Source organism: Salvia hispanica, chromosome 6 (genome assembly GCF_029641045.1).
Source record: "Salvia hispanica isolate PSC_SH4W2 chromosome 6, Shi_PSC_v1, whole genome shotgun sequence".
Taxonomy (NCBI): Eukaryota; Viridiplantae; Streptophyta; class Magnoliopsida; order Lamiales; family Lamiaceae; genus Salvia; species Salvia hispanica.
In genome coordinates, this window is record NC_142697.1 from 15,233,703 (window position 1) to 15,247,932 (window position 14,230).

General features: G+C 40.8%; 2 protein-coding genes and 1 pseudogene across 5 annotated transcripts; 1 reads left to right on the plus strand and 2 right to left on the minus strand.

The window, feature by feature from the left end:
* Positions 1 to 537: 537 nt before the first annotated feature.
* On the plus strand, positions 538 to 3,100 carry LOC125204674 (putative UDP-rhamnose:rhamnosyltransferase 1). The gene is made up of 2 exons (XM_048103382.2): positions 538 to 1,129; positions 2,105 to 3,100. Exons 1-2 carry the CDS (start codon positions 572 to 574, stop codon positions 2,966 to 2,968), a joined length of 1,422 nt encoding a protein of 473 aa, XP_047959339.1. The 5' UTR covers positions 538 to 571; the 3' UTR covers positions 2,969 to 3,100.
* Positions 3,101 to 5,871: 2,771 nt separating this feature from the next.
* On the minus strand, positions 5,872 to 7,955 carry LOC125205992 (mitogen-activated protein kinase homolog MMK2-like). The gene is made up of 6 exons (XM_089061860.1): positions 7,599 to 7,955; positions 7,316 to 7,445; positions 7,105 to 7,242; positions 6,534 to 6,866; positions 6,284 to 6,467; positions 5,872 to 6,188 (listed from the first exon to the last, which is right to left on the minus strand). Exons 1-6 carry the CDS (start codon positions 7,769 to 7,771, stop codon positions 6,016 to 6,018), a joined length of 1,131 nt encoding a protein of 376 aa, XP_088917986.1. The 5' UTR covers positions 7,772 to 7,955; the 3' UTR covers positions 5,872 to 6,015.
* A 653-nt stretch (positions 7,956 to 8,608) lies between these two features.
* On the minus strand, positions 8,609 to 11,383 carry LOC125205991 (protein BPS1, chloroplastic pseudogene; annotated as a pseudogene). 3 transcript variants are annotated; one of them, XR_016132960.1, is made up of 2 exons: positions 11,098 to 11,244; positions 8,609 to 9,865 (listed from the first exon to the last, which is right to left on the minus strand). The product of XR_016132960.1 is annotated as a protein BPS1, chloroplastic pseudogene, transcript variant X1 (transcript). The 3 variants fall into 3 exon arrangements; XR_016132961.1 differs by lacking the exon at positions 11,098 to 11,244 and adding an exon at positions 10,937 to 11,080; XR_016132962.1 differs by lacking the exon at positions 8,609 to 9,865 and adding an exon at positions 10,199 to 10,533 and having other exon boundaries at positions 11,098 to 11,383.
* Positions 11,384 to 14,230: the final 2,847 nt, after the last annotated feature.

The following is a 14,230-nucleotide window of genomic DNA, read 5'->3' on the forward strand; positions in this document are numbered from 1 at the left end:
AAAAGATAATGTTTAGAACTAAAAACATAAAATGGTCATACGTTCAGAACTAATTTTGGCCTTTGCTCTAATATTTTATAACCGAATCACTTATACAGCATATTCTTATTTTCTCTCTAATTAAATTGGACACGATTGCTTTTGCTCTAATTATTGATATAAAAAACGGAGTAATGACAACTACAGCTCATCTAACTCACGTGATTTACGGTCGAATAATTTAATCTCACTCACCCCACCTTCATACTCCCTCCGTCTCAAGATAAATGACCTAAAACTTTTCGGTATAAGATTTAAGAAAATAGCGTTATGTTAGTAAAGTGGAAAGTGAATAAAATATGAGAGTTGATAAAGTAGAGAGAAAAATAAAAGAGAAAATGCCAAAAAATGAATGAGTCACTTGACGTCTCAAAAAGGAATATGAGTCACTTATTTTGGGACAACGGGAGTATCACGTAAACACACACGCACAAGAAACGATCATTGACAACACCACTTACTGCATGTTGCATAATTTTATATATTCTCACTGTCCCCAAGGCCTAAACTCTCTCTCACACACACACATTGAATGATGAATCCAGAAGAAGAAAATGAGATCCATGTTGTGATGCTGCCATGGCTTGCATTTGGCCACATGATTCCATTCTTGGATCTCTCCATTGCCTTAGCCAAATTCAACATTCGCATCTCCTTCATCTCCACTCCGCAAAACATTGACAGGCTCCCCAAAATCCCACAAAACCTATCACATCTCATCAAATATGTGCCCATCCCTCTCCCTCTTCTCCACCCCAATCCTCTGCCGGAAAATGCCACGGCCACGACCGACATTCCGGCAGAGAGAATGGATGATCTGAAGATTGCATGTGACCTCCTCCAACAACCCTTGAAGAATCTGATTGCTGAGAGATCTCCAAAGTGGATAGTGGTCGACTTCTTTCACCACTGGGCGGTTGATATCGCTCAAGAACTGGGTGTCCAGTTGATACTTTTCCCCATAGCAACTGCTAGCACCGCAGTGTTCTTCTGGTCGCCGGAGTTTCTGTCAGGCGAGGCTCGGAGGCAGGCGAGGCCTTCGCCAGCTCACATGATGGCGCCTCCGGATTGGGTGGATTTCCCCTCACAGGTAATGTATACTGTTTCAGGCCGACATTGCTAGTTAATCGGATGCGAGCTAATCAGAATAGTCCAACAGGCTAATCAGATTGCTACCATTAAAATTAGCATGTGATCAATGCTATACATATTGATGAAATTTAGTTATTTTTATAAATATTGCTAACTTTTTAAGTTGCTAGCTCATCAACGCAGTGTATTAAAAATGTCAATACGATAACATTAAAATACCAACACAGTATATTGAAATGTCAACAAAACTATGTGTTGACAATTTTAATACACTGCGTTGACGAGTTAGCAGAGTTAACAACTTAAGAAAGTTAACAATTGATCACACCCCTTTGAGATATACTCCATGTTTAAACTCAAACATAATTAAGATACTAATTTAAGATTTGTTTAAATAAAATAAAATATTAACATATTTTGAAAAATTTTAAAGCATGATTTAGAACTATAATCTTTCTTATAGTGAATTTTGATTTTTTAATTAATTTATTTATTATTATATTAATAAAAATCTAGTAATATATATGTATATTTGATATATTAAAGTGAAGATAAATTAATTTTTTATTTATTTATATTATAAAATTGTTACTTAAGTGTCGAATACATGTATAACAGATGGAACAACAGACAATAGTTACACCTAGGTTCAACTTACCGAGTCAATCCATCGGGTTTCAGGTCAACCTTACTGTGGTTGTAGGCTAATCAAGTAGTAATTTTAATGGACTAGAAATTTTCAACCTTAAAGTCTCTAAATTTAGGATGCAGTAACATCCCTAAGTGCAAGTGTTCGGTGATATACACCCGAACTCACATTAGTAAGATATTGTCTGCTTTGGACAAAAGCCCTCGCAGTTTTTGTTCTTAGGACACTTCCCGAAATACCTCATATTAATGAAGTAAGGATTGCACTTATATATTGTTTGCTGGTTTGCGCATTTTCTAATTCTCCGATTTGGGATGGAAACAGGTAGCTTGCAGGAATAACCATGAAGCTGTAGCTATGCATAATCTTTTATACAGCACAGGAGCTTCTGGAATAGAAGATGGAGCACGGTTCACTAGACTAATCCAAGGCAGCCATGCTTTGGCACTTCGCACTTGCATGGAGCTCGAAGGTGATTACCTGAATCTCCTCTCCAAGATCACCGGAAAGCCGGTTTTTCCGATGGGATGCCTTCCACCGGCGGAGGAAAAGAGGATGATCATGACAGAAGAGCCATGGAGTAAAATCTGTGATTGGCTCGATAAACAGAAGGCGTCTTCTGTAGTGTTTGTGGGGTTCGGGAGTGAGTACAAATTGTCGAGAGAGGAAATCCATGAGATAGCATATGGGATTGAGCTTTCCGGGCTTCCCTTCCTGTTCTCGGTGAGGAGGCCCGATTGGGGAGACGATGAGATACTGCCGCCCGGGTTTGAGGCACGGGTGGCAGGGCGGGGAGTGGTGCAGATAGGATGGGCACCACAGAGGGAGATTCTTTCCCATCCTTCAATAGGGGCTTCTTTGTTTCATTCAGGATGGGCATCTGTTGTGGAAAGTATAAGTTATGGAAACTGTCTTGTGCTGCTGCCGTTTATCATCGCACAGCCGTTGGATTCGAGGTTGCTGGTTGAGAAGGGATTGGCGGTTGAGGTTGAAAGAGGTGGAGATGGATCCTTTACTAGAGATGGCATTGCACGTGCCCTGAAAAAAGCTATGGTATCTAAGGAAGGGGAGATATTAAGAGCTCGAACTAGAGAAGCTGCCAATGCGATTTTCGCTAATAAACAACTTAACTATGATTATGTTAAGACGTTTGCAGAGTATCTGAAAAATGGGATTAAGGAAAACTAGTAAGCTGTATTTGAAGAGTGTTTGTATGGTTTGTAATTTGTACTATTAACTTAATTATGTTTGTATCTTATTTTGCTACTGGAAAGCTCAATGTAAGCTAATCAACTAGGCAAAATTGAGCCGATTCATTCATGTTCTTGACTTTCCCATTGCAAAATCGAGCCACGGAAGGTTTGGCCGGATTTGTTCTTGCTCCGATTGCCAATTACCACAAGGCTAAGAGAGGTTCGAATGCAATTCTAGGCGACATGCATCATGTGCCGAACCCGCCAAAGGACTTGCACCATCCTCGACGGATGCAAGATGCATTAGCAGTGTTTATCTGGGGCATAACCAAAGACGAAGAGGCACGACCGGAGGTGATACGAAACGGGAAGACGATGCTCGAAGCCTGGGACGAATTAAGAATCAAGCCGAGAAGAGGTGCTGGACGGCCCAGCGCGCGGGACCCAGCCGGTTGTTTTGATAACATACTAAATCAACAATTTTACCACTACGATCCCAAAGCCCTAATGGAGATCAACAAGTCAACAACAACGATGACGGCCTGCCTCAAGGGGACCCGTTCACCGTGACCATCAAGCTGGCCAGCCAAGGCCAAAGAGTTACCGTTATGACAGTATAGAAAATGTAGAGTTACAGACATGTTCATATCAAATAAACCACCCTCATTCCTTGTCTGCATCAGACAAGATTGTTGTATAATGAAAGATGCACTTAAATTAAAAGCATTTACCAAATGAGCACATAATTTAAGGTTTATTACTCAAAAAATTACAACCAGAGAAACATGGTGCAGATATTAGAGCATCCGCAATGGTCGGCTAGCGACCGGCTAGCCGATTCGTCGCGCTGAGCGATCGGCTAGCCGAACCATTGCAGTCGGCCAGTGCAAAATCGGTGAGCGGATCGGCGTGGGCTCGCCGATCGCTCGTCGCTGGCCGAAACGCTAGCCGATCGGCTAGCCGCCATTGTGGAGGCCCGATCGGCCAGCGCCGATTTTTCGATTTTTTTTTTTTTTAAATCATATATAAACACGATTTTCGTTTCATTTTCATTTGCACCACTTGTTTTAACGAGTTTTCTCTCTCTCTAACTTTCTGTTCAAGAGCATCATCGAGTGATGGATCACAACAACGAGTCCAGTCCGGCGACGAGCGGCTCTCAGACTCCCACAGTACCCGTGGGATCTGGATGGGGGCAGATGGGCCCGGGATTTAACATCCCTTGGAATCAGATGATGGGGATGATGGCTGGTGCGCCGGGGGGGGGGGGCGATGGGGGGGAACCAGGGGGGTATGCCGTGGGGGATGCCGGGCGGCGGGCAGGGGAGCGGCGGGCAGTCAGCGCCCGGGGGGGGGGGGTATGCCCCAGATGCAGCAGCAGATGATGGGGATGATGTGGCAGGGGGGATGCCGCACGGTATGCATCCCGGGATGCCGGGGGGGGGGGGGGTGCAGGGGTCACCGGGAGGGGACACGGTATATCGGTCCTCGCTTGATTTTTTGACGGCTTCGTCTCACACGTCGACCCCGGTGGAGACGCAGTTCTCTGGCGATGACCTTCTGTCATTGCATGATATGAGGATCGATCTCGGGGACGATGATACTCCCGTTCCAGCGACGCCGGCCGCGCCGAGGAAGAAGACGAGGGGGAAGGGGAAGGGCAAGGCGGTCGGCGAGTCATCGCAGCCCGCTGCCACTGGCCGGAGGAAGTGGACGGAGGATGAGTACGCCGCGGTGGCCAAGGGGTGGTTGGAGGTGTGCGACGATCCACTGGTTGCGAACAACTAGCGGGTCGTCAACATGTGGGCGAAGATCAGGGCTGCCTATAAGAACCACTGCCCGCACGGGAAGGACTTCAGCAACGAGGAGGTCCGGAAGGGGTGGGAGCGCACCAGGGCCGCAGTGGGCCGTTTTGCGAATTTGTACGCCAACGCCTCCGTCAGCTCAGAAGTGGGCAGACTGAGGACGACGCCCGGAGGATAGCCGCGAGTCAGTTCCCCTTGGAGGGGAAGTATAAGGAGTTCACCTTCTGGGAGTGCTTCTTGTTGCTGAAGGACTCGGAGAAGTTCCGGGCGGGGTGCGACGCTGGGTGGCCGAAGAAGCAGCGACTGAACTATAGCGGCGACTACAGCGGCAGCAGCGGCGGATCCCACGACCTCCCCCCGGATGCTGAGAAGTTTCCATCCCCTCCTTCATTTACTGGTCGCCCCCGCCTGGTTAGACAGAAGCGGGCGCAGCGGGCTGCGAGGGGCGGATCCCCCCTATCGCCCCGCGAGGTCCAGTCCTCCGCCCTCCCAGCCGCCCCACTCGAGTACACTCTCCATTCGCGTAACCAAACGCGAGCTCAGATGTTACAGGTCTTCCGAGAGTGGAAGAACGCCACTGACCCCACGGAGAAGAGGTTTCTTTACGAGATGCTCGAGAGCATGCGTGCTGATTTAGAGATCGCGAGGTCACGGCTGGGGGGTTCCGACGTGGGCTTAGATAGCACGGGTGGCGGCGGCGGCGGCGGCGGCGACGACTAGGACGACGGCGATGAGGAGTAGAGAGTGGCGGGGCTCGTTTGTTGAAGCCCTTTTTTAAAAAAAAAAATCATGTACTTTTTTTTTTAAAATCTTTGTACTTTTTTTTTAATGGAATGGATTATTTTTCCCGTATATGTGTCGTAAATTTAATTCCGTATATCGCAATTTTAATTCCGTAAATGTAGTATATTTTGAATTATTTTTATTGCGGCTGGCTTATGGCTGGCCTATGGCGGGCCTAAATCTGACGTGGCAGGTGGTTTTTTTAGTGTTGCTGACGTGACAGAGGAGAGAATGGCTGGCCTATGGCTGGCCTAAGCACCATTGCGGATGCTCTAGATGTTAAATTTCAGCTCCTTTCTACAACAATATATTGAACTGCAAAGATAATACTTAATATATATATGTATGTATCCACTACAATTATTACTCATCTCCTCATTGATAACTACTTACGTTGTGAAATACACATGTTTCTGCAGATGTTAGAAATCCACACATCGCACGATTACATTCCTCAGTGAGCAGGGTCAGGGTTGAATTTCACAGACTCCCTCCAGATGAGCTCCTTGATGTTTTCCTCAGTGAACGCCGGCAACTCAAATTCAAAGACGAAAGGGCGCGGGCAGGCTGGCTCCTCATTGATGTCGTGGAGAGGCGCCAAATACGGATGGCAGAGAGCCTCATTAGCTGCATATCAATCACCGATCGAGCTTTCACAGTTAGGACAGATGATACATGTATAAACCAAGAGAAGCAAGAGTTGTAGCACATGGAGAGTGTACCAGTAATACGCTTGCTAGGGTCGAAAACGAGCATTTTTTCTAGTAAATCAAGAGCTCCAGCTGAAGTGTTGGGGAATCTGGATGGGAATTGTTGCTTCACATATTGCGGGAGCTGCCTGACATATCTTCGGGCATTGTCACTTCTAAGGAAACCGAGGCTGGCGTCATCGGGAGAGCCTACCAGCTTTAAACAATAGACAACATTACTTTGGAAAATGAACACAAAAGAAGAAGAAATTTATATAAATACCTCTGTGATGAGTCTCAACTGGTGGACATAATCTTTGCCAGGAAACAGGGGTTTTCTTGTCATGATCTCACCAAATATGCAACCCACAGACCAGATATCTATTGCAGCTGTGTATTCCGAGCAATTTAGGAGCAGCTCTGGTGCTCGGTACCAGCGAGTAACCACATACTCGGTCATGAAATCGGTCTCAGATGTGGTCCTCGCAAGCCCAAAATCTCCGATTTTCAGATCACAGTTAGCATTAAGGAGCAAATTGCTAGGTTTCAGATCACGGTGCAACACATTCGCGGAATGAACATATTTAAGTCCTCGCAGTATTTGGTACAGAAAATACTGCAAAAGTGAAATGGAAACTAAATGTGACATCCCAATATAATAGTGTAGCATACGTAACACACAAGAGAAGATGATTTTTCCATCAGCACGCACTAAACCACGACACAGGCCCGTCTACAATGTCAAGAAAGATGGTAAGGACATGAGATATTCTATTTGAAAATTCAAAATCAAATCATTTATGGTATGACATAAAATCTTATACTGCTAGAAAAGAATGAAAAAGAGGCCAAACCCGACAGTGGTCGTCAGTCAATGTTTGATTGGAGTGGATAATCTGATGAAGATCAGTGTCCATAAGTTCATAGACGATGTAGACATCGTTGAAGTTCTCTTTTTGAGGAGGGCGTATGATGTCTTTAATGGCAATCACCTGCATACATATATTGGAAAATGTTTCTCAAATGAAATATTTTACTACATCATGTGTGTGTGTGTGTTCTTACATTGTCATGATTCATGTGGCGCAGAAGTTTGATTTCTCGCAACGTCCTCCTTGCATCAATTATGTTGTCAAATGCATTGCCGATCTTCTTAATGGCCACCTCTTCGCGTGTCTCCGAGTTCACAGCAGCGCTAAAACAAAAGAAACCATGTCCAAATTCACAATTTTCTTCAACCATTTAAACTCATCATTATAATTCTACAAACTCCAAATATGTCAGATAGTCATCAAGCTCCAATCTAACTCAACAAACAAGATTAAACAAAGAAATATAAGGATATTACCAGACGATGCCATAAGCTCCACGGCCAACAGGCTTAAAAGGAACATATTTCCTCGAAACCTCAAACAGATTTTCGTGCACATTGTACTGCATGTATCTCCCGCCATGGGTCACCACGCCTTTGATGTTATGTCCACCATGATCGCCTGAACCAGAGCTCGACTCCACAGACATACCAAACAATAAAAAACAAATAAAATTTGCTCACACCAAACGATGCTCAACTTCAAAGATGATCAAACTTGTGGGATGAGTTTAGTGTCGGTGTCGCAAAGCAAAGCAAAATGTGAGCTCTCCGACATTAAATTTTGGCGTTTGCTTTTTTATTACAAGGGTGGTGAATACTAACTTTATGAAAACTTGTATGCTTTTGAACTGGGGTTTGCGTGTGAACTTTTGAACTGGAATGACTCAAGGTTACCCGTGAACAAAATTGACTTTTCTCAGGAACCATACACCTGGTTCTGATTCCGCCTTGCCTTCTTCTTTTTCATTTTCTTTTTCTCCTGTTTAATTTCTCATGTAATAACAGCTCACATCAACATTATTAACTTTGTTCATCAAATATCATGCATTCCAAATTTGGTGTCTGGTGATTCACTCAAAATGTGAATTCTTGATTAATTATAATTTTTGACAAAATAGTAAATGATCCTTGAATCTATCTTGTGAGATATCATATTCTTTTGACATAGTCAGAAATAATTTTTTAAACTGAAATCAGACTTGAGCGGCACCAATTTTTCCAGGAAATTCCCATGAACGAGAAAAAGGTATTAATTCACCAAAATATTGACCGAAACAGAATCAAAGCAATTTGTAGTCCAAAATGCCTTCAAATTCCCCAGAATCCCATCTTGCCCCATATACAAAACTAGAATATAAGACTGAAAAATCAAACTTGATAAAAAATTCAACAAATATTTTCACCCAACGGTCGAAATAATTAGCTTAATTATAAATAAGGTCAAGAAAAATTCAGAGAAGACATGTCAAGCACGAACTGCTGCAGATATGAAGCCATATTTATATATCATTAATACTGATTTTACATAAAGATTCACGCATAATTCTAGTATTACATAGCCAGAGACACAGCATACCTCACATATATTTTGTATATATTCAAATAGAGAACACAGTACTCCTAAACTACATACTTGTGTACAAAGGAGCGGGTTTACATTTAACCTTCAGCAGACCAATGGACCTCCTTTGAAGTTAACTCGTCGCACTCCGTCAGATGCATTACCACCGATTCTAAGGTTACCGAGTAAAGTATCGCGTCCAGTTAGGACTATCTGGAAGAACCTGTCTACGTCCTTTGCGAGTAGATCAAGTCCTTGTGAGAGTTTTTCTGCCGATTTTCCTAAATCTGATGTCGAGCTTACCAAAACTTGAGCTTCAACCAAGTTCGCCTCTTCTTGCACAATTGGATATAACTTCTTCACATCTGTATCAACAGCTTCTAGCTCCTTCAGTATCGTGGTCCTCCCACTCGAGTGTAGGCTTCTTATTTCAGTATTTACAAAAGCCTGGAGCTCGGAAAATGCTGCTGCCCATGAGAAAGATTCGAGAACCTGTATGTCCATCAACTTCTTTGTGGAACCAGAGAATGCAGCAGCAAATATGCTACATACCAAGAGACTAACCACCTTGACTCCATACATTGCTCGCATCAAGACATTCCCCTTGGCAGAGTTCTTGATTTTTGGTAGGTCCAGTTTCTCAGCCAGTACATCCATGGCACAGAAGCAATTATCAAATCTAGGATTCTTTTTGGCAACATGTTGCTTCCATCCTTCTAGGGAAGATCGGGCCCGCTCAAACTGTTTTGTGGGGGCACCACCAAAGTTACGCAAAACACAATGAAGAAAGAGGTGGCCCTGTTTCAGCTGAGATATCTCGGAGCTGAAAGCAATGCAGATATCAAGCAACTTCACACTATCATCTAGATACACATCTATCCATTTGTCATCCCAATCACAAACAGGGAGTTCAAGAGCCGTAATTAAAGTTTTCACGTCAGTATGAATTTCACACAGTGTGTCCATCGCAATCCTCATCCAGGATAAGCGCAAGACATCATCCCTACCTACTGGCCTAAGATTGTTAATCCTACCCTGCAATGTCTCCTCAAATGTATCCAACAAAGCAAGAAGTTTAGGGGATAGGTATGAGCCCTTCGGTGACATCCTACGAAAAGGATTTCCAAAGGGGAGGAAAGGCTTGTGTGGTTCTTGTGGGCGGCTCATTCTATTATACTAACTGCAAGAGCATATAAAAAATATCCGATTATAACAAGCAAAACACTCGATCAAAGACAGTGATAGAAAAACACAGTAAGAGAGAAATAATTGTAAACATGTAGTTAGGCAGCACTTTAGCAGTGAAAATGCATCAACATCACACATCAGAGTCAGAGATGATCATCACACATCAAAATATGCACATATTCTATACATGAACGCAAGCTTTTAGCAAGGCCGGGCATATATTCAGATCAACGGGACAGCAAAATCATATAGGAAGCCTGCAGACATCACGATCGTCAAAAACCTTAAAAAAATCATTCACATAAGAATTTCAATTCGCACCAAGTTGAAGAAGATGGCATCCTACCAAGTCTAAATAATAGACATGTGACCACTATCATATAATATAGAAATTCAGTAAGACCAGGAGTTCCTATTTGTCAGAAGTAATAACAGCACAAACACAATTTCAGTTGCTTATACTTGTTCAATTGTTTTAAACTTTTCTATTAAATTTACAAGATATACTCCTAACTCTCCATATCATAGAAATTCTCATGAAATCAACAGAACTCCAGAAAATAATAAAAATCAGCTCGACAAGGGTCCCCTTTTGTGATATAGATGACCCTTTGTCCATTCCCATTCACTCAATCCAAGATAATTCTCCAGATGCAGATTCTGGCCATAACAAATGCAAATTAGGACTTCCACAAACCAAAGATGAAGTAACACAATTTTTTTCAACCAGATCTAGCATTTTAGCCAGCATACTTTTTCAGAAATCAAATATGTATGCAATCCAATCTTAAAGATCCAGCCCTTACACAACCAAGAACAGGAAATTCATGAAAATCCTCAGATCTTCACAAATTAAACAGTTAATGCACATAATTTCGTCATCGTCATATTGAAACTCGAGAAACACAAACTAAGGATTCTTAACACCAACTATACATCAAAAAATGAAAAAAAAAAAAACAATCACATCTAAACAATAAGGCAAACCTTAGAGAAACAAGTCATAATCAACACAAAATAACACAACTATCAGAAATCGAGCTAAAATCCATCAGATCCTCACCAAATACTCCATTCAACGGCCGAAATCATCATCGTTTACCGAAAACCTCAGACAAAACCTAATTACACATAAAATTCATGGACACAGAGAGCAGAAACAGACATACGAGAACACACATACATGCTATGGAATCGATCTAGCGAGAGAGATGATTTCTGTACCTGAAACAGTACCCGAAGACGCGTAGAGGATTGGTAAAGCTTCGCACAAAGTCTTCGCAAAATGTAGGGTTGTAGAAAATGAATTGCAACATGACAGATAAACAATGTAAATGTGAGACTAGTAGTTGTTGGCACACGTGGCCGAACATAATTGGCTATCACATATTGCGGGTGTACCTTATGTAGAATGCGGACGCATGTAGCGGACCAGGAAAGCGAAATCTGGCCGTTCATTAAGGCGTGTGTGTTTGGGAAATCGGAGTTTACTTAAAACTTTTCTCAATCTCTATAATTTATGGAGTTTTTTTTAAAGCAGTGGAGACATGGCTAGATGATGATGATGATGATGATGATGATGATGATGATGATGATGATGATGATGATGATGATGATGATGATGATGATGATGATGATGATGATGATGATGATGATGATGATGATGATGATGATGATGATGATGATGATGATGCAAAATTAGGAGAGTTGAAAAGAACTTATTTAAGTGATCATGATCCAACTTAAATTTATCGTGCATTTATTTTGGAATTTGGAAATATTAAACTTACGAGATTTTCTTTCGAATATTTGAACTTTAAATGATTGTTGAATTGAGTAAGTCGTAAATTTTAATGGATTGACCTTATAATTTTGGAAACTATGAACTTGGAGTTCTTTACTTTTTTGAATATTTCAACTTTTGGATTGAAGGGGTTATAAACTTTGTTTTCAAATATTTCAACTTTTGGATTAAGCATATTATAAGTAGATTGTATACTTTGATTGATTGACCTTGTTGTTTTGGAAGCTTTGAACTTGGAGTTGTTTATTTTTTTTAAATATTTTAATTTTTGGATTAAGCAGGTTGGAAACTTTTTTATTTTGTTGGATTAAGGATATTATAAAATGGTTGTTTTTTATTTTTTTAATTTCTAATACAAAGTACATGCATAGTTCTTTCTACAAATATATAAACAAATAATGCAATGTAGTGTTTATATATGTGCAATGTAACACAAATATACAGTACTTACATACTACTTAAAACTTTTCTCATTTTCTATAATTCACTATTTTTTACAGCAGTAGAGACACTCCATAAGGATGGCAAAGTCACATGGCCATTGGACGATGCAAATGCAGAATTAGGAGAATTGAAAAGAACTTATTCAAGTGATCATGATCAAAATCAAATTTATCGTGCATTTATTTTGGAATTTGGAAATATTAAACTTGGAGGTTTTCTTTTGAATATTTGAACTTTAAATGATTGTTGAATTGAGCAGGTTGTAAACTTTGATGGATTGATCTTGTTGTTTTGAAAACTTTGAACTTAGAGTTGTTTCTTTTTTAATATTTCAACTTTTGGATTGAACATGTTGTAAACTTTGTTTTTGAATATTTCAACTTTTGAATTAAGCATATTATAAGTAGGTTGTATACTTTGATTGATCGACCTTATTGTTTTGGAATCTTTGAACTTGGAGTTGTTTACTTTTTTAAATATTTCAATTTTTGGATTGAGCAAGTAGTACATTTTTTGGTTTTGTTGGATTAAGGATATTATAAATAGGTTGTTTTTTATTTTTTTAATTTCTAATACAAAGTGCATACATAATTCTTTCTACAAGTATGTAAACAAATAATGCAATGTAGTGCAAGTGGTGGCAAGGGTGTGCATTTTTCCTATGCAGTGTCCAAGGATCAATGCCTATAAACTGCATAATATTTTTTTAAATTTCAATTTCGGTTTCGGTTCCAGCTCTTCAATCTCGGTTACTTTGGATGTCAGTTAATCGGGTTGTCGGTTCGGTTCTAACTGTACTGACCGAATTCTCTGCGCTAGGGACAACCCAAAACGGAATACAACTCAAGTAACTTGGGACGGAGAGAGTATTATTTAGAATCAGCGAAGGAACTACTTGGAGTCAAGCCATCGGAATCGTACATGCAAAATGTTTCACCACTAATCCAAAATACCAATAATCACAGTTAGGACTAATTAAACTGTACATACGAAATATTTTTATCATTAATCCAGACCGGAAACATCCTTATCAAAAGAATACTCTGCTAAAACAACAAACCAACGTCGAGACAAAAACTCCCTCCTAATTTGACAGCCCCTCATAATATCATACATACTTCCATAAATCAGCATGATGCATATGAAATGCACGCTAAAACGATGACATTGTCTTGGTCACCATGGTGTACATCACCTATATTCACTAGTCTCTATCGATTCCACCACATTGTCTGCATACTTCAATTCCCATAATGATGGTAATAAACTATTTAGGCTTTTAATTATGGGTGTGTCGTCTCTATAGTGCTTGTGGAAAATTTTCATGATTCTTCCCAACAAGAATATCTAGAAGTTTAACAAAATGTCCATAAAATGGTTCTCAGCTTCTACAAAAAGTACATATGACCTTACCTCTATTTATTGATCATCACATTTAGTGAGAACTTTACATCGTTCTAATAGCCAGACATTTTGTTAGTATATGAGGTTCAAGAGGTGAAACTAACTGACTCATTTTTATCAAGATTTAGAGCATCTGCAACGTCGTCTTTTATCCGTCTCTTAACTGTCTCATCTCTTCACTATTCATGGGGCCCACTGTACTTTTCAGTTCATCTCTTAACTAAGAGACAACACCTGCGTCCCTCCATCTCTTAATCATCTCTTAACCATCTCTTAACTATTCATTCAATTTCATTTTTTATTTTTAATTCCAACAAATTCAATTAATAAAAACACACTTCATTAAAATAAAATAAATTACAATTTAAAAGCCTAAAAAATAAAATAAAAAATACATAATTTAAAATCCTAAAAAATAAAAAAAAATACATAATTAAAATACTCTAAATTAAACTATAAAAACTACTCCGCCGGTGAATCATCATCCCCCGAAGTCGGAGGTGCACCTATACCAAGTTGAGCTCTCATATACTCAATTCCGGCCATATGGGCTGAAACTTGGCTAGGAGTCATTTTGAAAGGTCCACCATCGTGGCGACCAGGTACATGGACATTAGGGTGTGCGAGCCCATGCCCGTGCCGGAGCCCGAGCCCTCGCCCGCCTGGCTTGATTCGCCGCGGCCCCTCCCTCTCCCCCTCGCTCTA